The sequence below is a fragment of the Ovis aries genome, chromosome 21 (assembly GCF_016772045.2).
Source record: "Ovis aries strain OAR_USU_Benz2616 breed Rambouillet chromosome 21, ARS-UI_Ramb_v3.0, whole genome shotgun sequence".
Taxonomy (NCBI): domain Eukaryota; kingdom Metazoa; phylum Chordata; class Mammalia; order Artiodactyla; family Bovidae; genus Ovis; species Ovis aries.
Genome location: NC_056074.1, coordinates 27,149,916 through 27,171,085, shown reverse-complemented (window position 1 = coordinate 27,171,085; position 21,170 = coordinate 27,149,916). Strand labels below are relative to the sequence as shown.

Genomic DNA, 21,170 nt, shown 5'->3' with positions numbered 1-21,170 from the left:
GTCCCCTGGGAGTAAAGATCGGGTGACAGAGACCCTTTTGAAGTCCTTTTTATATTAGTAAGGCTTTTCCACAAGTTAGTTGTACATTCAACTCTCCTCGAAGTAAAGGTTACCCATGAGGGAAGGGATGGGCGACTAGACTTCTAGGTGTCACTGGGGAATGTGTAGACGGCCCCCAGCCGCCCCAGCATCAGCAGTGATCCCTCTGGGGTAGGGCCGGAGCAGAGAAGGTGTAACTGCTGGGAGGAGGGTCAGCCCATTAAATATGACCCAGGGTCTCCTTGGCCAGGGCCTCCTGCAGGAGAACCCACAGCCCCATCCCCATCCCAGAGCCAGAAGGCACCCAGAAGACACTCTGAGCTCTTTTTCAAGCTCTGGTCCACTCAGACCCTGTGTGTCGAAACCTACAAACACATCTCTGAGCACAAACACATGAATCCCTGCTCAAACACAAGAGCATGCCCCAGAATAAATCCTGGGAATACACAGGAACTGACTCCTACACACACACACACACATACACACACACACTTCCTCCTCCTCCCTGCCCACCCTACTCCCAGCCCCAACATACAGCTTCTGGGGCCAGCTGGGCCCCTTCTGCCAGGGTACTCTCTTCCCTCATCTCTCGAGGAGGGCACTGCCCACCGGCTTCCTTCAACTTCGGCTCCAGCTCCACCGGCGTTTGTTTGTCAGGCTGCAGGTCCCTTGGGCCATCAGCCAAGGAGCCTGAGCTTCGGGAGGAGCCAGGAGTGGCTGAACCAGCCCTCTGGGGAGCTCTGCATCTCCAAAAGTTGAGTAAAGGGAAACCCTGGGCTCCTGGCTCGGGGCGGCCAAGCCTAGCTCCCTGGCCAGGAGCCCCACACCCCTGTCGGACTCAGAGGTACCTGGGAAGGTGAGTCGTGGGGGAGGCAGGCTGCAGGAAAGCAAGGGAGGAGGATACACAGTCTTGTAAAGGTGTCCTCAGGGGTGGGGGAGTGTCCTGGGGCAGCCGGTGGCCAAGGTCAGACAGGGGGCGGAGGCCACTGCCCCAGAGGAGGATGTCCCCGCCAGCCCCTCGTGCTCACTCACCACCCTCCTGGCCTGTCCCAGCCTCTCTGCACCTGCAGCTAATCATCCACCCACATCCGCCCGCACACAAATCCAGGACACGCCCCCGCTTACCTCCTGCCCCATAAAAGCCCCTGTGGGCTCAAGCCCTAAGGCACGAGCAATTCCACACTCAACCTGGCACCCAGTCCTGGGGGTGGAGGAGGGCAAGACTGGGGCAGTCAGGGCCTGGGGACTGAGGATTCCGGAGTCTCGGGCTTGCTCGGCCGGTTTGTGCCTCATCCACACCACCTTTCTCCAACCCCCTCTCCCCAGAGCTGCTGGCCTGGGGTTCCACGGGATGCCCCTGGGCGGGCACCCTAAATCTAATGGAGGCTGGTGCCCAGCATCAAGCCAGACCACTGGATGTGTCACTCGGTCCCAGGAAAACCCTGGGCTCCGCCAGCAGCTCCTCCCCTCTGCCCTTTTAAGAGCCGTCCTTGCTCTCAGGCTGGAAGGGTGGCCTGTGCACGAGCAACCCCTCAGGGCCAGCTCACACCCGAGGCTCCTTCCAAGGAAGGTGGGGCCATAAGCCGACTCGGAGCAACCGAGGCACGGAGGAGTCGCCGACCCTGAGAAGGCCCAGGAGGCCAGCCTCTGCGGGGCCCTGGCCCCGTCTGCAAGTGGGAGGCCCCATCTAGCCTCTTCTGAGAGCCCTCATTCTGCCTAGGAGCTGTCAGGATCAGGGTCCCAGGACACACCCAAGCCTGGCCAGCCCACCTGGCCTTCCCAGCCTGTCAGTCCAGCTGTTCTAGAAAGGGAACATTTTCTTCTCACTCTATTTGGATAGCTGCAGGGACAGCCACAGGGAGCAAAGAGGGTCTGATTATTGATGGAGGCGGGGTGCAGGGCCACCGGCCTCTGAAGGGGCTGAGGGCCTGGACCTGGGAGGCCTGGGCCCTGCTCCCCGACAGGGTCAGGGCCCCTCAGCACCACCACAGAGAGAGTAGCTGGAGGGGCTCCCCAGGCCCAGGTCCTGGGAGACGGACTCCCATCTTTAGGGAAAGTGATCGGTGACCAGGTCGGGTGAGGACACCTCTCAGGCCCAGGCCCCATCCCACCCCCGTGTTCCACTCCCCTCCTCTGCAGGTCCCAGGCTGACAGCTGGGGGCTCCAGCAAGGCATCCACAGGACAAAGCCAGAGGACCTGGAAGCCGATCTTCTTCCCTGGGAGGCAGGAAGTGGAACCGCGGGGTTGAGCTGAGCCTCTCCTCCCTCCACACTCCTGTCTACCTCCTCGACAGCCGGTCTCGCGCGTGCCCCTCCGCTCTCCTCCCAGTCCTGTCCCCTTCTAGCTGCCCCGTCCTGGTGTCTCCATGTCCCCATCTCCAACTTCTCCTGCCTGCCTCCCCCGCCCCGGTTATGTAAGGGGCCCGGGAACACACAGAGGGAGCTTTGTTGTCAAACCAAATCCATACGGAGCCGGGAACGGCCAGCGCAGCTGTTCACCATTCCCTCCGCCTTGGCAGGGGTGAGACGCCGGGCAGGAAGCCCCCACACGCCTCCCTTTTGGAGGGTGGGGGGCGAACGCTGGCCCCAGGGCCCCCAGGCAGCTGAGCGGGTGGACAGGGATCAGTCACCATCGCGTGGGACCACAGCAGGGGACCAGTTGGCCCCCAAGACACAGCAGAGCCTGGGTGCAAAGCCAGGGCCCCAACGCCCAGAGAGGAGAGCTCAGGGCTGGGACAGGGCTACACCGTAAAGGCCTAGAGGGGCACCCAGACCAACACAAGTGCACCCTATTCTTGTCCACCCATGGGTGCAGGCCTGTGTTCTGTCAGGCACACAACCCATGGACACACTCATCTGTGCTCACTTGAAAGGCATCTGAGCAGAACTCTCCTCTCTGCTCTGACCAGCCTCCGCCACCCCAGGTACCTCTGGGGAAAAGCCTTTGTGCTCTGGAGAGAAGAGGGTGGGGGTCAGAGGTCAGAGGCCAGAGAAGCTCCACCAGCCCGCGTTTCTTGGCAGACCCTCTAGGTCCAGGATAAGAGCCTGACTTCCCGCCCAGGAAGATGTCCAAGGAGGCAGGTGAGGGCCTAGGAAGCTAAGCCTAAGATGAGAGCATCAGCACCTGGGGGCAGCAGGCCGTAGCCCTTCACCAAACGCAACTGCTGGACGAGCCATCTCAGTCAAAAACGCTAGGGCTGCCAAGGAGGAGGCCCTCCGGAGTCTCTGTGGCCCGCAGGGTGCCCGCCCGGCCCACCCGAAGTCCAGCTGCCACGTTAAGCAGAATGGTGTGGGTGCCAAGACCTGCCCTGCGGCAGGCGGGGGCAGAGGGGCAAGGGAAAGAAGGGAAGGCAGACACAAAGGAAGAGGGGTAGTTGGAGGAGAAGGAGAAAGAAATCAGAAGGAGGAGGGAGGGGAGGCGGTGGCAGTGTGGGGGGCTCAGAAAAAGAGAAAGAGGAAAAGGACCAAAGACAGGACTAAAGGAAAAGGGGACACGGCAACCCACTCCAATATTCGTGTCCTGGAAAATCCCGTGGACAGAAGAGCCTGGCAGGCTACCATCCATGGGGTCGCCAAGAATGGGACATGACTTAGCATAAAGGAGAAGTGAGAGAAGGGCCCACCCAGCCTGAGAGGATGCCCCCTGGCAGCCCTCCCACGCCCTCTGAGCCAGACAGGTGGTCCAGGAGAAGCAGGACAGGGTAGGGGCACTTCCAGAGAACTGGTCCCAGCCCAGCCAGCCCCACCATCAGCCATGCTCCAGGGGTTTCAGCCTCAACAATCCTACATCTTTGGAACCAGAAGATAAACCATGACCTCAGAGAAAGGAGAGATGGGGGCAGGGGGGAGCACAGGAGAGGTAGCTCCTGCCTGGGGCAAGAATCCCTCAGTGACCTAGAACAGAGAGTTCCTTTTCTGAGTCTCAGCTCCCACCTTTGCAAAAAGGAGTTACCGAGAGGCTACTGTGTGCCATCCTGGTGCCGGGGATGCAACGGGAAGTCAGGCGGTCGAAGGTCCTGCCCCAGAGTCAGTTGAGGTCTCCCCAGCTCACGTCTATCATCTGTGCTGCGTGACCGATCCAGTGCACTGCACTGGTAGCCCTGTTATCAGACGTTCTGGTGGAGAATCAGAGCTCCAGACATGCCGAAGATCATACGGCCAGAGGCAGGCAGAGAAGACAGAGAGCACCTGCCTGGCTTTCTGGCCCCCAAAGAGAGTGATCTTTAGACTCTGGGCCCCCGCCCTGAATCACAGAAAGTGCACCAGCCAGCATTTACACAGCCGGACCCCAGGCGCTAGGACGTTATCAGATATGCACTCTAGAAGTAAAGGTCACCAGTGAAGAAAGGGATGGGCGGTCAGACTTCTAGGTGTTGCTGGGGAACGTGTAGCCCGCCCTCCGCGGCCCCAGTCTCAGTGATCCCTCTGGGGCAGGACCAGTGAAGAGTAGGTGGAACTGCTGGGAGGAGGGTTAATGCTTAGCCCGTCAAATATGACCCAGAGTCTCCCTGGCCAGGGGGTCCTGAAGCCTCTATGGGAAAACAAGGAGGCAGATCTGAGACCCCACAGCCCCATCCCCACCCCAGAGCCGGGAGGCACCCAGAAGACACTCTGAGTTCTTTCTCGGGTGATCTCTGCTCTGCTCTGGTCCACTCTGTGTTAAAACCGACAAACACATCTCTGAGCTCAAATACGTGGATTCCTGCTCAAACACACCCCGGAATAAATGCTGGGAATACACAGGAACTGACTCCAAAACACACACACACACACACATGCACTCGACCTGCCTTCCAGGCAGACAAGATAGAGAGCACCTGCCCAGATTCTCGGTCCCCAAAGAAAGTGCTCTGTGATTCAGCGCCCTGAATCACAGAAAGCGCACCAGCCAGCATTTACAGAGCCGGACCCCAGGCGCTGGGACGTTTGTGGAAATGAGCTCTTGTTCAGAGGTGCTAGTGCGGCCCTGCCCTCCCAGGCATCTGAGCCCCTCTGGGCTCACGGGGGAGTGGGGGACAGGGTCCGCTGATGTCACAGGTTGGGACTCGAGGGGTGTGCAGGGCCATCAGGGAAGCCTCAGGACGGGCTCGAGTTGGATGCTGAAGGACACCTGCAATCTAGGAAGGGGACTGCCACTGGCACCCAAGTCACGGTCAAGGGCCAGTGGAAGCAGAGGCCGGAGCCGAGGACGTGGACACGTGGCTGGGAGGTAAGAACAGTCCTACTGGAACCCAATGCGGGTTTTTGAATAAAAAGAGTTTTAAGTCAAGACACCCTCTGTCCCACTTTCAAATGCAATTTTATATGAGACTCCAATATGTAGAAGGAGTTGTTTGGGTTGAAGCAAAAATGGGGGTGAACACCTCCCAAGCCCTTACTCCTGACGTGAGGCCCTAGAGGGTTCCATTCCAGCAGTGCATTTCTTGGACCCAAATAGTGTCAGGCAGGAAGGGAGGTTAGGACCAGTCTGTGCAAGGACCTGAAGGCAGGGCTGAGGAAGGGGGATGGGAGCAAGAAGGTGACCAGCTGGCCCTGGTGTGGGGGCACAGAGGGGAGGCCCTCCTGGGGGGCAGCTCCTTGCTCATCCCCACCTCGAGGGGACCCCTGCTTGCCTCTCCCAGGTCTGAATAGGCTGCTGGGCCAGGTCCTCAACAGCCTGTCAAAGGCGAAACTCTTCTCCCTTCACCCCAAGAAAGTGTGTGCACTCACAGTCAAATCCGACACTTTGCGACCCCACAGACTGCAGCCCACCAGGCTCCTCTGCCCATGGGATTGTCCAGGCTAGAAGACTGGAGTGGGCGGCCACTTCCTCCTCCAGGGGATCTCGCTGACCCAGGGATCGAACTCATGTCTCCTGCATATCCTGCATTGGCAGGTGGATTCTTTACCACTGGCTCCACCTGGGAAGCCTTCACCCTAAAAAACGGGGGGAGCGGAGCGGGGACATGGTGAAGACAAGGTCATATCCAATCTATATTCTCCATCCACTCACCAAACAAATATTTCCCGAGCATTTATTATGTTAGACACCATTCCAGGCAAGACTAACATAGCAAAGAACACGACAGTTTTCTGGAACTTACACGAAACCACTCAAGAATCAAGGAGGAAAATGCCTTGAAAGTTTGCAAACCCGTTCACACCACAAACATGCCCCTCCCATGCCTGCATCGCCTGGGGACCATCCCTGTCAGGGTCATGGTTGAACATCATCAGTGACACGGCAGGTTCCCCACCCACCCCCAGGCAGAGTCTTCTTCCTGGAGTCTCCAGATGGCTGCACTGAGGACCTTGTTCCCTCCCCTCCCTAAGCAAGGGAGCCCACAGAGCGCTGGAAGCACTGTTAAATGTGCCAGTTTTATTTTTCATCACGACAAAGGATGAAGCTTCATCTCTAGTTTGCTGGCTCTGAGTCACTTGCTGAGAACCCAAGGAAACAAGCCAGCTCCATTCTCACCTGCCCAGAGCTCCCAGGTCTCTGGGTCCCTGCCATTGCCCATCTGCCGCTGTTCCCTTCCCGTAACCTTCGAGCAATGGGTCCCCGGGGCAGGGCCCCCACTTCTCTCCTGCCAACCCTGGCAACCAGGCCTCCCTCCGCCTGATTGGAGCAACCTCTAAGAAGCAAAAAGGATGTGGGTCTTTGAGGATCCTCTCTGGTCTTGAGCCAGCCCAGGACGGGGTCCAGGAGCACCCTGGAACAAAGGCACCGCAGCCCGGTGGGAATCTAGGGGTGTCGGGAGCAGCTGCCAAGGCAGGTCCCCGAGCTCAGACCCCAGAGGACCCCCTCCCCATCCCCACGTGTCGCCACTGTTGCCGGATAAGGCCTTGTGGGCAGCAGCCAGGGAGCTGCATTTCCAAGGAATAGGAGCCGGCGGGCAGGCCAGATGGAAGCAATTACCGGCGGGAAAGCAGGAGAGGTGGGTGCTGGCAGGGGCTGGGAGGGGCTGCAGGAGCAGGGAGGGAGGAAGGGGAACCCGACCCTGCCCAGATGAGAGAGGCAGGGGTTTGGAAGCCCAGGACCAGCCAGGCCAGATGTGGGGTTCAGGGCCGTACAGAGTTCTGGACTGAGAATTAGGAGGGCGGTGTCCCCCTTGGTCACCAACACCCTGTAGCCTTGAGCAAACCCTTTCACACCTCCGAGACTCGTCTTCTTCACAGATCTCAGGGAAGGGTAAGATGAGCTTGGGGAACAGTAAAGAGCTGGGCTGAAAAGCACAAGATTTTGGATGCAGGCAGAGTCCCAGCTCAGCTGCTTAGGAGCTGTGTGACCTTGGCCAAGTGGTCTAATCTTCCCACGCCTCCCTGTCTTCATTTACAAATGGGCTTAATGAAAGGGTCACACGAAGCGATGTAAATAAGTGAACAGCACAGTCTTTTTTTTTTAGAGGTTTACTGGGCCAGGCTTTTAACAAGTGCTTGGTAGGTAAACTGTAACCACTTTTGTTATTCGCTAAGCCCCTTTTCACTAGAAAGCCAGGTATTTGTGAAGGCTGCCCCCGCGAAGGACACAGGGCAGACCATGGACGCAGGACCATCACTGGAGGCCCCGGAGCCTGCACCCTGGTGGAGGGCTCGGACCCACGGCAGAAGCAACGGTGAGCCAGCCCAACACTCTGCAAACAGCTTCCTGTCCTCTTTCTAGCAACCATGCTCCCCAACCTCCACAGGAGAGCAAGATCCCAGAGTCCCCAACCCGCTCAGGCTTAGGAGGTAAGCGGCACCAGCCCTTGCCCACCCTCGAGGTCTAAGTGGACACCTCCTCCAACCCCCCGTAGCAGCACCCTCCTCGCTCGTAGGCTTGGGGCAGAAGCCAGGGCTTCAAATTCTAGGACAATCACATCGGGTCTCTGCAGGGTGGCTTTGCGGGGGGTAGAGGTGGCAGAGATAGGGCAGTCATCTGGCTGCAGGGCTACTGGTCCCAGGCAAGCGGCCAATATTGAAAGAAAACCTGCAGCTCAGGATGGCCTTCCTCATCTGAAGAGCAATCAACACGGGGCAGCCCCTGGCAGAGTTTCCCCCTCTGCGGGCCTCAGGGGTGCCAGTCGGAGGCCCGTCGCACCTGCCTGGGGCCCAGGCATCACTACAGCTGCTCCCACTTGTAGCAAACACTTGACCACTTCCTCCATCTGTAGAATAAAGGGCGTCACACACACACACACACACGGATTGTGGTACAGGTCAGGAGTGAACTGGAGTCCAGGCATGGCCAGCAGCCCCTCTTGGCACACTCAGAACAAGCGTGCACAAGTGCTGAGTGCCTCCAGGAAAGGGTGACCAAGGAGAGAGGGGAATTAATGACTACAGGTACCCAAATCTGCCCGCCCTAGGCACTTCATCAAGGAAACCAAAAGGACAAGAATGGAGAAGGACCTGAGGTGGAGAGGTGTGAGACGCTAGCTAGTTCCTGCAAAAGAACGCGAACCCCCAGGCAGCTAAGGAGTCGGGGGGCGGGGGAGGGTCAGGCCCTGCACACTTTCTGGGTGTCCCCCTACCTGACTGCCCTGCTTCCTAGCACCCAGGGTCCAATCCCCAGGGCCTGGGAACTCAGCTGGGTTCTGGTGGCTGTCACAAGCTGTAGGCCTGGTCCTCAGTCTCTGGGACCCTCTGGGACACTGATCTGAAGGATCCCTTTCAGGAGACTGGAGGTCCCCACCCCATCTTCATGGGCAGGGATCATGGTGTATTACTGCAAGGTGGAGGGACCCCTTCTCCATGACAGAGAGGTCAAACTGATGAGCCGCTCTGAGTGGAGGAGGCCACCCAGAGAATGCACCCACATAAGGCCTGGGTGGGCACACAGTGCAAGGTAGATGCCGGGCCAGAGTGGGTAAACCACAGATCATCACAGGGCCCAGGAAGGGAGGTCTGGCCCCAGCTGTAGAAAAGCGGGGAAGAAAGTGTTAACTGTCAGTCACTCAGTCGTGCCCGACTCTTTGAGACCCCATAGACTGTAGCCTGCCAAGCTCCTCTGTCCGGAATTCTCCAGGCAAGGATACTGGAGTGGGTTGTCATTTCCTCCTCCAGGGGATCTTCCGAACGCAAGGATTGAACTCAGGTCTTCTGTATTGCAGAGTCTTGACTGTCTCCTCTCTCGCAGGTAGAGCCACCAGGGAAGCCCTTCCTTTCTAGGACTTGTTACAGTTCTAAGAGGAGCAGATTCTCGGTTCTAAACCAGAAAACTGGATCCTAGGAATCTAAAAGGGCTGGGAGGGTGGAGAGGCCAAAGAAGTCTGTTTCTGAGGAGTGGGAGTGAGTCACTGCTTTGGGAAGGGAAGTGGGTGAGGGACGAAAGGGAAATCAGCTCAGAAGGCGCTGAGGACTGCCTTGGCCTGGGCCTCCACTCACGGGCAAGGGACCCTATGGCACCAAGCAGCAGCCCACTCCCAAGCCACGGACACTGCTCAGCCCCCAGCTCTAGCACGAGACCCCAGGCTACTTTCTAACTCCTCCTACCGTCCACCCTCCCCTCTGAAGCCCTGATGACCTGGGCTCTCGGGGGAAGGTCCAGACTCCTGGCTCTCCTTCGGGTACTGGGAGGGAGGCCCAGGGCCCAGGGGACAGCCTCAGATCTCCTGCCCAGGACATGGATGCTGAGGGACAGGGCACGAAGAGCCTCACAGTGGAGACTCAAACCAAGCCAGGTACAGGCCAGAGGGACCTGAGCCATGTCAACTCATGCAGGGGGTATTTGCTGATTAGCTCCCAGCAAAGAGAAGAACCCCCAGAAGTTAATTTCTAGGCTCCAAGCAGCTGGCACCTCGCGGGCAACCTCTCTAGGATTATGGGCAGACTTTGGAGAGTCTCTTTGGAGAGTGTGGGAGAAATGCTGCTAAGAGCAAATACTCACATACCTCTGCCTCTGTGCAGGTAACTTCCATGGCACTCAGCACCTTAACGATTCCCCACCCCCCCAACCCCACCCCGGAAGATGCCAGGGCGGTGGTCTAGACAGGGCGGGCGGCAGAGCACAGCTCAGGAGAGAGTGGCTTTGGTCTGTGCCTCTCTGCCACCTTAGCCGTGCCAGGCTCGTTCCCTAGGTTCCACAAAGAATAGGTCTGCCGGAACTTGGCTTCCACACTGTGCCTCCACCCCCCACCCCACCCCGGGGGATGGACAGCACAGGCTGCCCTGAGAAGCGAGAGGGTATGCCAGCCTGTGGGTGGTCAGGAGGTCAGACAGGCACAGCTGAGCCCCCGGACACTGTCTGCAGCCCCAGCCCTCTGGCGGGAGCTCCCTACCCTGGCTCAGGACCGAGTCTGGGGGACAGGGGAGCAACAGCAGTAGATGAGGCCTCAGATGGCCCAGGCAGAGCCTCCCCCAAGACTGGCAATGGAGGGGCCAGTGCTGACAGGCATGCTGGCAGCTGAAGGTTTTGCCAGGGAGGTCCCAGCCAGCAGAGGCCCCAGGGGGGCACCCAGCACTGACAACTGAGCCCAGAGACTCTACCCGGGACTGAACTCCACCCCAACCCCATCCCTCCCCACTGCCCACCAGCCAGGCAGGTCCCAGACACAGTATCCTAGGCCCAAAGACCCCCAGGAACGCGGACTGGTGTCTTGGGCACGGCCAGCCTGCAGCTAGCGACCCCGACGCTTGGGCTCTGCTTGGCGACCTTGGGTTTCCTGCACACAGGCGGCCCCAGCAGAGCCTGTCAATTCCAGCCAAGCCAGCCCGCCGACCTCCTGGACCTGGTGGGGCAGTTGTGAGGAGCAACCGCGGCTCAGAGGATGCCCAACGCGGAGGCGGGGAATGGGGGGGCCTCTTCCGCCTCGGCGCAAGGCTGGGGGCTAGAAACTTTCCAGAGAGGAGGACCGTCCCGTTCGCTCACTCCCAGGGAGCAAAGACAATTGGCTTTCCGTGGAAAATCCCATCCAGGGCAAGGAATCCCTGGGCTGTGGCCGCCCGTCCGGGACCCGGACCGGGACCGCGCGGCGCCCACGTGCCCAGCCCGACCACCTCCCCTATCGCGGCGCCGGGCGGGGTACCGGGCGGCCGGGACCCGGAGGTGCTCCCCTCCCTCGCTGGCGGGCCCCACGGGGACCGGCCGCCGCGTACTCACCCTCGCGGGTGGCGCGGGGCGGGGCAGGACGGCTCCGCGCGCAGCTCAGATCCGCTAGGCGCACGGGCTGGAGGCGCGGCGACTCCGCTCGGCCCGGTCCCTGTCCCAGGCGCGGGGCCGGCCTGGGAGCGGGCAAGTCCGCCTGCTGGGAGGCGGGGGCCCGGGCCCCGGCGTGGGGCGGGGAAGGGGGCCGGACACGCTTGCGCACACGGCCGGGGAGCGGAGCGGGGAGCAGGCAGGCAGGAGGAGGAAGGGCGGGGTGGAGGAGGAGGAAGGGCTGGGGTGATCCCGCTTACGGGCGGGGCGGGTGGCCGCCGACTCCGGATAGTGCGCCGGCCCGGCGGAGCCGGCTGGCGGCGGCCCCCGGGGTGAAAGGAGCAGAGAATAGACCGAACCGGCGAGCGCGAAGGGATGTGTGTCGGGGGGTGTGGTGTTGTGGGGGAGGTGCGGTGTTGTGGGGGCGGGTAGGAGGAGACTGGTCGGGTGAGGGCGCAGAGTTCAGGCGGGCGCAGCCTGTGAGTAGCACCAGGATAGATGTGCCCAGCGCAGCCCATGCACACCCTCCTGGAAACAATGAGCCCTACAAAACGTTCTCCGCTCTCCCACGCGCGGAGCTGTGTCTTTCTCCCCTTCAGGAAAGTGAGGCACACCCTCTTCCACGCACAGTGGCCAGGTGCCCTGGTCGGAGACCTGCTCCCTCCCTTTGCACGAGTCTGGCCCTGCCACCCCCGAACTTCTCCCTCTGCACCTCCGGTGCACACCCCTTCTTGGCTTTGAGAAAGCGTCTTAGTTTCTGTTCCTTACTGAAGGCGCCAGGCATCCTGCCCCCAGAGGAAAACCCCGCCAGGCCCTTAGCCTAGTGCCTGGGGCCCACCCACCCCAATCAAACCAGGAAACTACTTAGGCTGAAGAACCGTCCGGAAGTCACCGACAGGACAATCCCCAGACCCCAAGACACTCTCTCAGAGGTGAAGAGCCCTTAGTGTGAAGAGCTGGAGGAGGGGGGTGGAGTGGGGAGGGGGTAGCAAAGTTCCAAGGAAGATGTAAGACCCCACCCCCCAAGAAAGCTTAACCAGCTAGTGGCAAAGAGAAGGCTCCCGTGGACGCCCACTCAAGGATAAGTTAGGATAGAAGCTAGTATAGATGAACCTATTTGCAAAGCAGAAATAGAGACACAGAGATAGAGAATAAATGTATGGACCCCAAGGTGGGGAAGGGGTGTGGGGCCAACTGAGAGACTGGGGTTGACATGTACACACTGCAGATGGTAGTGGTGGATTAGTTGCTAAGTAGTGTCTGACCCTTGAGGCCTCATGGACTGTAGCCTGCCAGACTCGTCTGTCCCTGAGACTCCTGACCCAGGGATGGAACTCATATCTTCTGTATTGCAGGTGGATTCTTTACCCCTGAATCCCCACGGGAGCCCATAATGACACATACTCACCCATATAGTATCATACAGAGTAGCCTGCAATGCAGGGGGTCCTTTATCAATAGTGGAGGGAAGCCCTACACTATTGATACTATGTATATAAAATAGATAACTAATAAGAACCCACCTATATTATAGTTCAGGGAACTCTACTCAGTGTCCTGGGGGTATAGGTATACACAGAGCTGATTCTCTTTGCTATACAGCAGAAACCAACACATTGTAAAGCAACTGTATACTCCAATGATTTTTTTTTTAACCAACAGATTTCATTTAATACTGATGTTAATACAAAATGTAATCAGATGCAAATGCCGTGTTACCGTGTTCTTAAAGTCGTTAAAAAGGGGAAAAATGTTGTAGGGTTTTATTTTCACCTTTCTTTTCCTAGCTGTCTTTTGTGTTCACACTCAGTCACTTCAGCCAAGTCTGACTCTTTGTGACCTAATGGACTGTAGCACACCAGGCTCCTCTGTCCATAGGATTCTCCAGGTAAGAATACTGGAATGGGTTGCCATGCCCTCCTCCAGGGGATTTTCCGGACCCTGGGATCAAACCCACATCTTTTATGTCTCCTGGTTGGCAAGCAGGTTCTTTACCATTAGTACCACCTGGAAAGCCAGGCTGTCTTTTAGGTAGAGATTTTTGGTCTGTTTACTTCTTATGTGTTAAAAGAATTTGATTAGTCTTATGTACTTATAAATTCATTTTTTCTTGCAGTTAAACTGCATAAGACCTAAAATAATCTGTTTCTATTTTTTATTTTTTATTAAATTTATCTCTTTTTAATTGAAGGGTAATTGCTTTACAGTTTTGTGTTGGTTTTTGCCAATCAACATTTGAATCGGCCATGCTGCTGCTGCTAAGTCGCTTCAGTCATGTAGAGTAAGTTAGCACACCATATGACTAAGTATAAGGCATGAGTAATTGACGAGGGGGGTTCACAGAAATGCCAGCTCTAAGTTCGCTTCAGCCGAAACTGGAGAGTTCATGGTCTGAGAAGAGGTAACCGAGGAAACACTCTGGGCTGCGTGAGCACAGCGAAGGAGGCAAGGTGAAGACAAGGGGCCTTGAGTGCGTCTATAGATGGCTGTTCATTCTAAATCACACCGTGCATGGGGGGAGGTCTTTCCTACATCTCACCAGTGTCTAAATCACCAGTGTCCAGGCATAATTAATGCTTGGTTTTGTCAATCAAGCATTCACACAACAAATACTTATCTGGTATCGGCTCCAGCTCTGACAGAGTGACTCAAGTCCCTGCCAGGGGGCAAGGCTGAAGGGAGAGAGACCAGCCTCCCTGGTGCACGGGGTGGGGGTCAGAGGGGAGACACTGACCCAAAGTGAGTAAAGCAATATCCGAAGCGACTAGAATCACAGAGCTGAACTGTGAATCAACCTAGCTTTGCAACTTTGCAAACTCTTTAATGAACTCGGTCTAAACACAGCTGGCAGTTCTTGTTCTGAACCACATGAGCTTCACCCTGTGGGAAAAATCAAACTGAAGGGCCAGCTTTGCTCTTGGAGACCTGATTTCCAACTCTGCCTCGGTGACTAAATAGGTTTAATTTTCTTGTTAGAAAAAAAAAATGGAAGTAACTGTAAATTATTCAAAGAGCTATTGTTGATGTGAAATTAGGCAATGCTATAAATTGCTCCAGCAGTATAAGGTAATGTTAAAAGTGTGTGCTCTTATCATACACGTGGCACCTCCTCCTCTAACCAATAAACTGTATTCAGCTCTCCTCCCTTCTTTCCCCAGCTTATCCCAGGCCTGGTTACTGAGTGCCCAGAAGCTAACTGTCATCTAGACTCCTCCCCTCAGGCCACAGTGTGCTCACTCACGATTTTTTCCCTCTAGTTCTTTAACACAGACAGATGCTTAGCTGGCTGCCTAGAACCCATATCATCTACGGGCCAGGAGGAAAGTGATTCTGGTACTTTTTGCCTGAAGCCCCTCCCAGCCCACTTGCCCATCAGCAGGGCACTGGGAGTTGCTTAGCAAGAGGCAGTATGGTGGGGTGACCCAGCTTCAGCTCCTAAAACTGTTCCTTTTGGGGCCAGCTGTGCCCAGGATGAGTCAAGACACCCTGAGGATCAGTGGTCCGGATCCTGGCCCCCTTCCGAGCCATATTGCCTCCTTCCCCACCTCCAGAGCACCCCCTTTACCTCTCCGGTTCTGCCTCTGCTGTGGAGGAAGCTGGCGGACACAGCTCTGCTGGGGCGCTCAGGGGGCCTCTCTCTCTAGGGAGCGGAGGGAGGAGACAGAGGAGCAAGGGCTGTGGGAGGGGCAGGTGCATCTGGAGCTGGGAGGCCAGGGTGTGGGCCAGGGTGTGAGCCCTTAACACATGCGCCTCCCCAGGCCTCTGGCACCTGTCCCTTGAATGTGCCACGTTAGCATCCTGCCCACCGGGAGGCGGGAACGGCGAGATGCCGCTTGAAGAAGAAATAAACCCAATCCAACATCTCAGACGCTTTTAAAAATAGCAACTTGGGGATGGTGTTTCAGCTCCTATTTTTATCAGATTTATACGGCTGGACGCTCGAGCTGTGCAGTTCCCAGGGATCTCAATAGCAGCGGACATCACTATTGTAGTCTTAGAAACCTGCCATAAGGCCAAGGCTAAAATGCCTTCCAGGAACCTGTCGGCTGGAAGAGACCCTGAGAAGTCATTGCATACAGCCCTCATCTCTTTCAATAAACCACAGAGAGTTTATGGCTCGCTTTTTGCCTTCAAGTCTCAGTTGCCATGACTTCAGTGCCCACTCTAGGATTTCATGGCCTTCTAATCCTGAAGTCCTTTTTAATATCTAACCCAAATATATTGGCTGGGTCCTTTAGGCCCTTCTGGCAGTGCGAAAATGGCAGCTAACATTTATGAGTTCTTGCCATGTCCACAAAATCCTCGTATTGAATCCTCACGAAGCCCCTGGGGGTAAGCACTGCTTTCACTAACTCCTAGCTGAGCAGTTACCAAACTTGCCCAAGATTATATCTGGATATGGTGCAGGTTCTGTGGAGGGGTTACCAGACCATACTGGCACTGAAAAGAATGTACAACAGGATAATACATTTCTCCATAGTTTTGACTTTCATTTCTTCCTGGTCCTGAAGGAAAAATTGGTCTGGGTGCTATTGGATATGCTGGAAGCCACGTTTTAGGTTCTGGCCATGCTGAGCCATGCTCTCCTTGAGTGTTGTGTCTTAGCTCATGGTGGTCGTTTGGCTCTCATTTTAGCCTGGAAGTCTGGCTTCTCCTGGCATAAGCTCCCATGGGCCCCCATGCTTTTCTCAAAGTACTCAGGTTCATGGAATTACTTTGTAATTATGTCTGTCGTTGTTGTTACAAATAGATTCAAAGGATTAGACATGATAGACAGAGGGCCTGAAAAAACTATGGATGGAGGTTCATGACATTGTAGAGGTGACAGGGAGCAAGATCACCCCCAAGAAAAAGAAATACAAAAAGGCTAAATGGTTGTGTGAGGAGGCCTTACAAATAGCTAAGAAAAGAAGAAAAGCAATAGGCAAAGGAGAAAAGGAAAGATATACCTGTTTGAATGCAGAGTTCCAAAGAATAGCGAGGAGCAATAAGAAAGCCTTCCTCTGTGATCAATGCAAAGAAATAGAGGAAAACAATAGAATGAGAAAGACTAGAGATCTCTTCAAGAAAATTAGAGATACCAAGTGAACATTTCATGCAAAGATGAGCACAATAAAGGACAGAAATGGTATGGATCTAACAGAAGCAGAAGATATTAAGAAGAGGTGGCAAGAATACACAGAAGAACAATACAAAAAAAGATCTTCATGACCCAGATAACCATGGGTGTGGCTAACCCCCCCCCCCCCCCCACACACACCATTGGTAACCTCAATGGTGTGATCACTCACCTAGAGCCAGACATCCTGGAATGCGAAGTCAAGTGGGCCTTAGGAAGCATCACTACAAACAAAGCTGGTGGAGGTGATGGAATTCCAATTGAGCTATTTCAAATGCTAAAAGATGATGTTGTGAAAGTGCTGCACTCAATATGCCAGCAAATTTGGAAAACCCAGCAGTGGCCACAGGACTGGAAAAGGTCAGTTTTCATTCCAATCCCAAAGAAGGCAATGCCAAAGAATGCTCAAACTACCACACAACTGCACTCATCTCACATGCTAGTAAAATAATGCTCAAAATTCTCCAAGCCAGGCTTCAACAGTACATGAACCGTGAACTTTCAGATGTTCAAGCTGGATTTAGAAAAAGCAGAGGAACCAGAGATCCAATTGCCAACATCTACTGGATTATCGAAAAAGCAAGAGAGTTCCAGAAAAACACCTACTTCTGCTTCATTGACTACACCAAAGCCTTTGACTGTGTGGATCTCAACAAACTGTGGAAAATTATTAAAGAGATAACAGACCACCTGACCTGCCTCCTGAGAAATCTGTATGCAGGTCAAGAAGGAACAGTTAGAGCCAGACATGGAAAAACAGACTGGTTCCAAATCGGGAAAGGAGTACGTCAAGGCTGTATATTGTCATCCTGCTTATTTAACTTATATGCAGAATACATCAGGCGAAATGCTGGGCTGGATGAAGCACAAGCTAGAATCAAAATTTCCAGGAGAAATATCAATAACCTCAGATACACAGATGGCACCACCCTTATGGCAGAAAGCAAAGAACTAGAGTCTCTTGATGAAAGTGAAAGAGGAGAGTGAAAAAGGTGGCTTAAAACTCAACATTCAGAAAACTAAGATCATGGCATCCGGTCCCATGACTTCATGGCAAATAGATCAGGAAACAATGGGAACAGTGAGAGACTTTATTTTTAGGGGCTCCAAAAGCATTGCAGATGGTGACTGCAGCCATGAAATGAAAAGATGCTTGCTCCTTGGAAGAAAAGCTATGACCAACTTAGACAGCATATTAAAAAGCAGAGACAAGAAAAAGAAGCAGAGACATTTCTTTGCCAGCAAAGGTCCATCTAGTCAAAGCTATGGTTTTTCCAGTAGTCAGGTATAGATGTGAGAGTTAGACTGTAAGGAAAGCTGAGCACCCAAGAATTGATGCTTTTGAACTGTGGTGTTGGAGAAGACTCTTGAGAATCCCTTGGACTGCAAGGAAATCCAACCAGTCAATCCTAAAGGAAATCAGTCCTGAATATTCCTTGGAAGGACTGATGCTGAAGCTGAAACTCCAATACTTTGGCTACCTGATGCGAAGAACTGACTCATTGGAAAAGACCCTGATCCTAGGAAAGGTTGAAGGTGGGAGGAGAAGGGGACAACAGGGGATGAGATGGTTGGATAGTATCACTGACTCGATGGACATGAGTTTGAGTAAGCTCCAGGAGTTGGTGATGGACAAGGAAGCCTGGCGTGCTGCAGTCCATGGGGTCACAAACAGTCGGACACGACTGAGTGACTGAACTGAGTTGTTTGTAATTATGTCTATCATTGTTGTCTAGTTGCTAAATCGTGTCCAACTCTTTGTGATCCCATGGACTGTTGTTGCTGACCAGTCTCCTCTGCCCATGGGATTTTTCAGGCAAGAATCCTGAAGCGGGTTGCCTTCTTCAGGGTATCTTCCTGACCCAGGGATCAAACCCAAGTCTTCTGAATTAGCAGGCAGATTCTTAACCGCTGTGCCACCAGAGAAGCCCAATTATGTCTGTGTGTCTCACTAAGTTGTAAGCTCCATGAGAGTTCTAGTTCCATATTCTTGTCTTAAAAAAAAAAACAAAACAGGGTAGATGTTCAAAACCTTGTTCTTTGAATTTAAACACTTTAAACAAATTTAGTCCATGTGTATTTTTTAACAGTGGCTAAAATTTGGTAACTTCAAGTTTACATAGACTTCAGAATCCAAAGTAATTTCAGTGAGAATATGGAACGAACATAGGGTTGCCAACATTTATTTTGCTACGTGAGGATTTTCTGAAAACAGCTACTGTTAATTATCACCATCTTCTTACAGAAGAAAGGTCCTTTTAGGGTTCTATATACATGTTTGGAATAAAGATTTAGTCCTTTCTGAGAAGGAAGAGTTAAAAGACCCACATCAGCCTATTCAGAAATGAAACAGATCCGTTCAACTCCTTTGGAAATACAAATATCCCAAGAGAAACATTTTCAAATATTACTTTGTTCGCAACTGTTTCTTGTTTCTCCATTCCCAGGATGTGTGTTCAACAGAACTAGGCAACGTGGAGCTAACTGTCCAACTCCTCCTGAAATGTTATTTTTCTCAGTTTCATGAAGGAATGTTGACAAATATAGAACACTCAGCAATTTTGCCCTGTGAGGAAACTTTTGGGCAAACCGAGGAGCCGAGGAAAAGCAGTCACGTCTCCAATCGCTCTCCTCCCTCCCAACCCAGCCAGGGAGAAAGTCGGCCAAGGACTGGGGCCTGGCGCCGGTGGGGAGCTTCCGAAGTTTATGAGAAGGTGACACTCACCTCCGCTGCAGGAGTGCAGACACTCACCGAGGACACACAGCTAAATGCACAGGGACAGACGCCCATGTCATCAGAGAGGGCTGGTGGTGGCTCATCAGTCAAGCGGTGCTGAGGCTTAAGGACTTTCTGCTCAGGATGCTGTCTCAGCGGAGGTGGGGAGCTGGGTGGGGTTCTGCTACGTGAAGGCAGGAGGAAAGCTAAGGCAGAGGAGACGGTTCTCATTCTGCATCCCTCGGGCTGAGGACTGACTGTCTGTCTGCCCACTAGCCTGGGAGGCTGGGAGCTGCTTTATAGTCGTCTCTGGGTTCCCAGCCCTTAGGACATTGGCTCAAAAGGCATGTGAGTCAAAGCTTTGGATTCCATTGCAACCATGCCGCTCTGGCCTGCTGCGTGTACGATCACCAGCAGATCCCTCTGTAGTGGGTCCTCACCCCTGCACCCCATGACAAAGAAACAGGCTCAGGAGGCCTTGGGTTTGGTGCAGTACGTGTTTAATAAGCAAGGTGAGGAACAAGCGAATGGAGCTTGGCTGTGAATCAGGTCTCCTGGTTCTTGGTCCACGGTATGCAGAGTAAGGGCCACCCCGCCTCTTCTGCCTCTGTTTTCATCCTCCTTTCCCTCTGCAAGACCCACATCCTACCTCCCCTGGCAGTGTGTCCTGAGGAAGCAAGATGTGGTAACTCATAGCCCCACGTTGACCGAAGAGCAAATGCGGCCCGTCTCGGGCAGCGTGATGCGTCTGGGAAGAGGGCCTCGTGGGTTTAACTACACGTCGCCAATGTCTGCACCCGTGTCCCTGCTCTGCTGGAGCAGTGAGACGTCACTTTGCCAGATGCGCCCTTGATGGCTTCCTACAGGCTATCAGCCTTGGGTGCTTTGAAGTTCCTTCCTGGCCTGGCAATTCTGTGGTCAGGGACCTAGGACAGCGGTCACACCTTGACCCGTGACTCAGGGCTTTCTGATTTCACTTCAACCATAGGTCTCTGTGCCCTGCTGAGACACTGGGTTTATCTTCTGCTCTGTGGCAGTGTGTTTTGTCTTCCTGTCCAGATAACGAACTCAAGGCCACAGGCTCACTGACCAAGGAACAGAAGCAAAGGCAGGCGTCTTGGGCTTGCGTCACCTGATTCTGATTAAGGCCTTCCACTTCCAGGCCAGCCTCCAGCCCTGTCAACAAGAGTTTACCAGCAGGACCGGCTCACACATGGGAAGTGTGAGCTAATGGTGGAGGGAAAGAGGAAGTGCTGTCAGAAAGACTATAGACTACTTCCAGAAACGTTTCATATGTGGTTTTTTCTGGAGGGGACTCCCAGACATGTGGACCATCAGGAAGAAACACTAAGTGGGAAGAAGGAAGAGAAAGGTGGTAGCAGAACAGCAAGGAGTGAAAGCAGGGAGGCCCAGGACGTGACGTCAGCCAGGAGGGGACCTGCAGGAGCCCTCCAGGTTGGCCGTGCCCACCCCCCTTCACCCCGCTAGGGTCTGCCCACTCCACCTCCCCAGGCCACACTGTGGGTCCATACTGAATGAGACCGATACTTTATTCTCATGCTGGGAAAAAGCCAGTACAAAATACATTAAAAAAAAAAAAATTCACTTGGTGCAAAAAAACCCTGCTGCCCCCATCCCCAACAAGGGTGGTCTCTTCTCAGCTTCTCTGGGCCTCCTGCAGGAGCGCCAGGAGGGGGTCGTCAGCCCGGAGTGCAAAGGTGAGCGTGCGACGCTGGTAGTACTCGGGGTCCTGCTCCAGGTTGTCGATCACCTCCGCCAGCAGGTGGGCGCGCTCCACGCCGGCGCCCGGGGCCTCGAAGCCCAGGGCGGTGAAGTGCACGTGCAGGTGGTAATACGAGGGCAGGTAGTGCAGATACACGCGGAGCCGGTCTGCCGCCACCTGGTAGCGCCGCAGGATGGCCTCCTGGCAAGGAGCGGGGGGGCAGAGGGTCAGCTGCTGCCCCCACGCTGCCGTCAGAGCCCCCTCCTGCCCACAGCCCCCACCAGCCTCTCCGTCGCCCTATGGCTGGCTTTGGAATCCCTGTCTGCCATTCTAGGGAGTCAGCAGGGGCAGGTGACAAGCAGCAAGATGGAGGTTTTCTTCCCAAGGAAGAGGATGGTGGCCTTGATCAGGGCTCCCTGCTCGAACACCTGCTTCCTCGGTCACCGCTGGGTCTCTAGGAAGTCTTGAGGGGCCAGCA

General features: G+C 54.8%; 2 protein-coding genes across 10 annotated transcripts in view; both read right to left on the bottom strand.

The window, feature by feature from the left end:
* The window catches only part of ST3GAL4 (ST3 beta-galactoside alpha-2,3-sialyltransferase 4), a 121,255-nt gene extending 102,027 nt beyond the window's left edge, over positions 1-19,228 (bottom strand). For 5 of the 9 annotated variants that reach the window (XR_009597797.1, XR_009597798.1, XM_060403832.1 and 2 more), the window contains exon 1: positions 18,979-19,228. Coding sequence is in view for 3 of the 9 variants with exons in the window: in XM_060403832.1 (XP_060259815.1) it covers positions 18,979-19,200 (222 nt within the window). In the remaining 6 variants the exon portion in view is untranslated. Of the gene's footprint in view, positions 1-574; positions 598-3,972; positions 4,258-11,098; positions 11,223-14,699; positions 14,777-18,978 lie in introns of those variants that run through there. The other 4 variants (XM_060403835.1, XM_042237608.2, XM_060403836.1 and 1 more) reach the window with 4 other exon arrangements.
* Positions 19,229-20,501: 1,273 nt separating this feature from the next.
* DCPS (decapping enzyme, scavenger) overlaps positions 20,502-21,170 on the bottom strand; it is a 42,252-nt gene continuing 41,583 nt past the window's right edge. Inside the window, exon 6 of the mRNA XM_012101890.5 lies at positions 20,502-20,893. Within this exon, the coding sequence (XP_011957280.2) occupies positions 20,627-20,893 (267 nt within the window). The 3' untranslated portion in view covers positions 20,502-20,626. The remainder of the gene's footprint in view (positions 20,894-21,170) is intronic.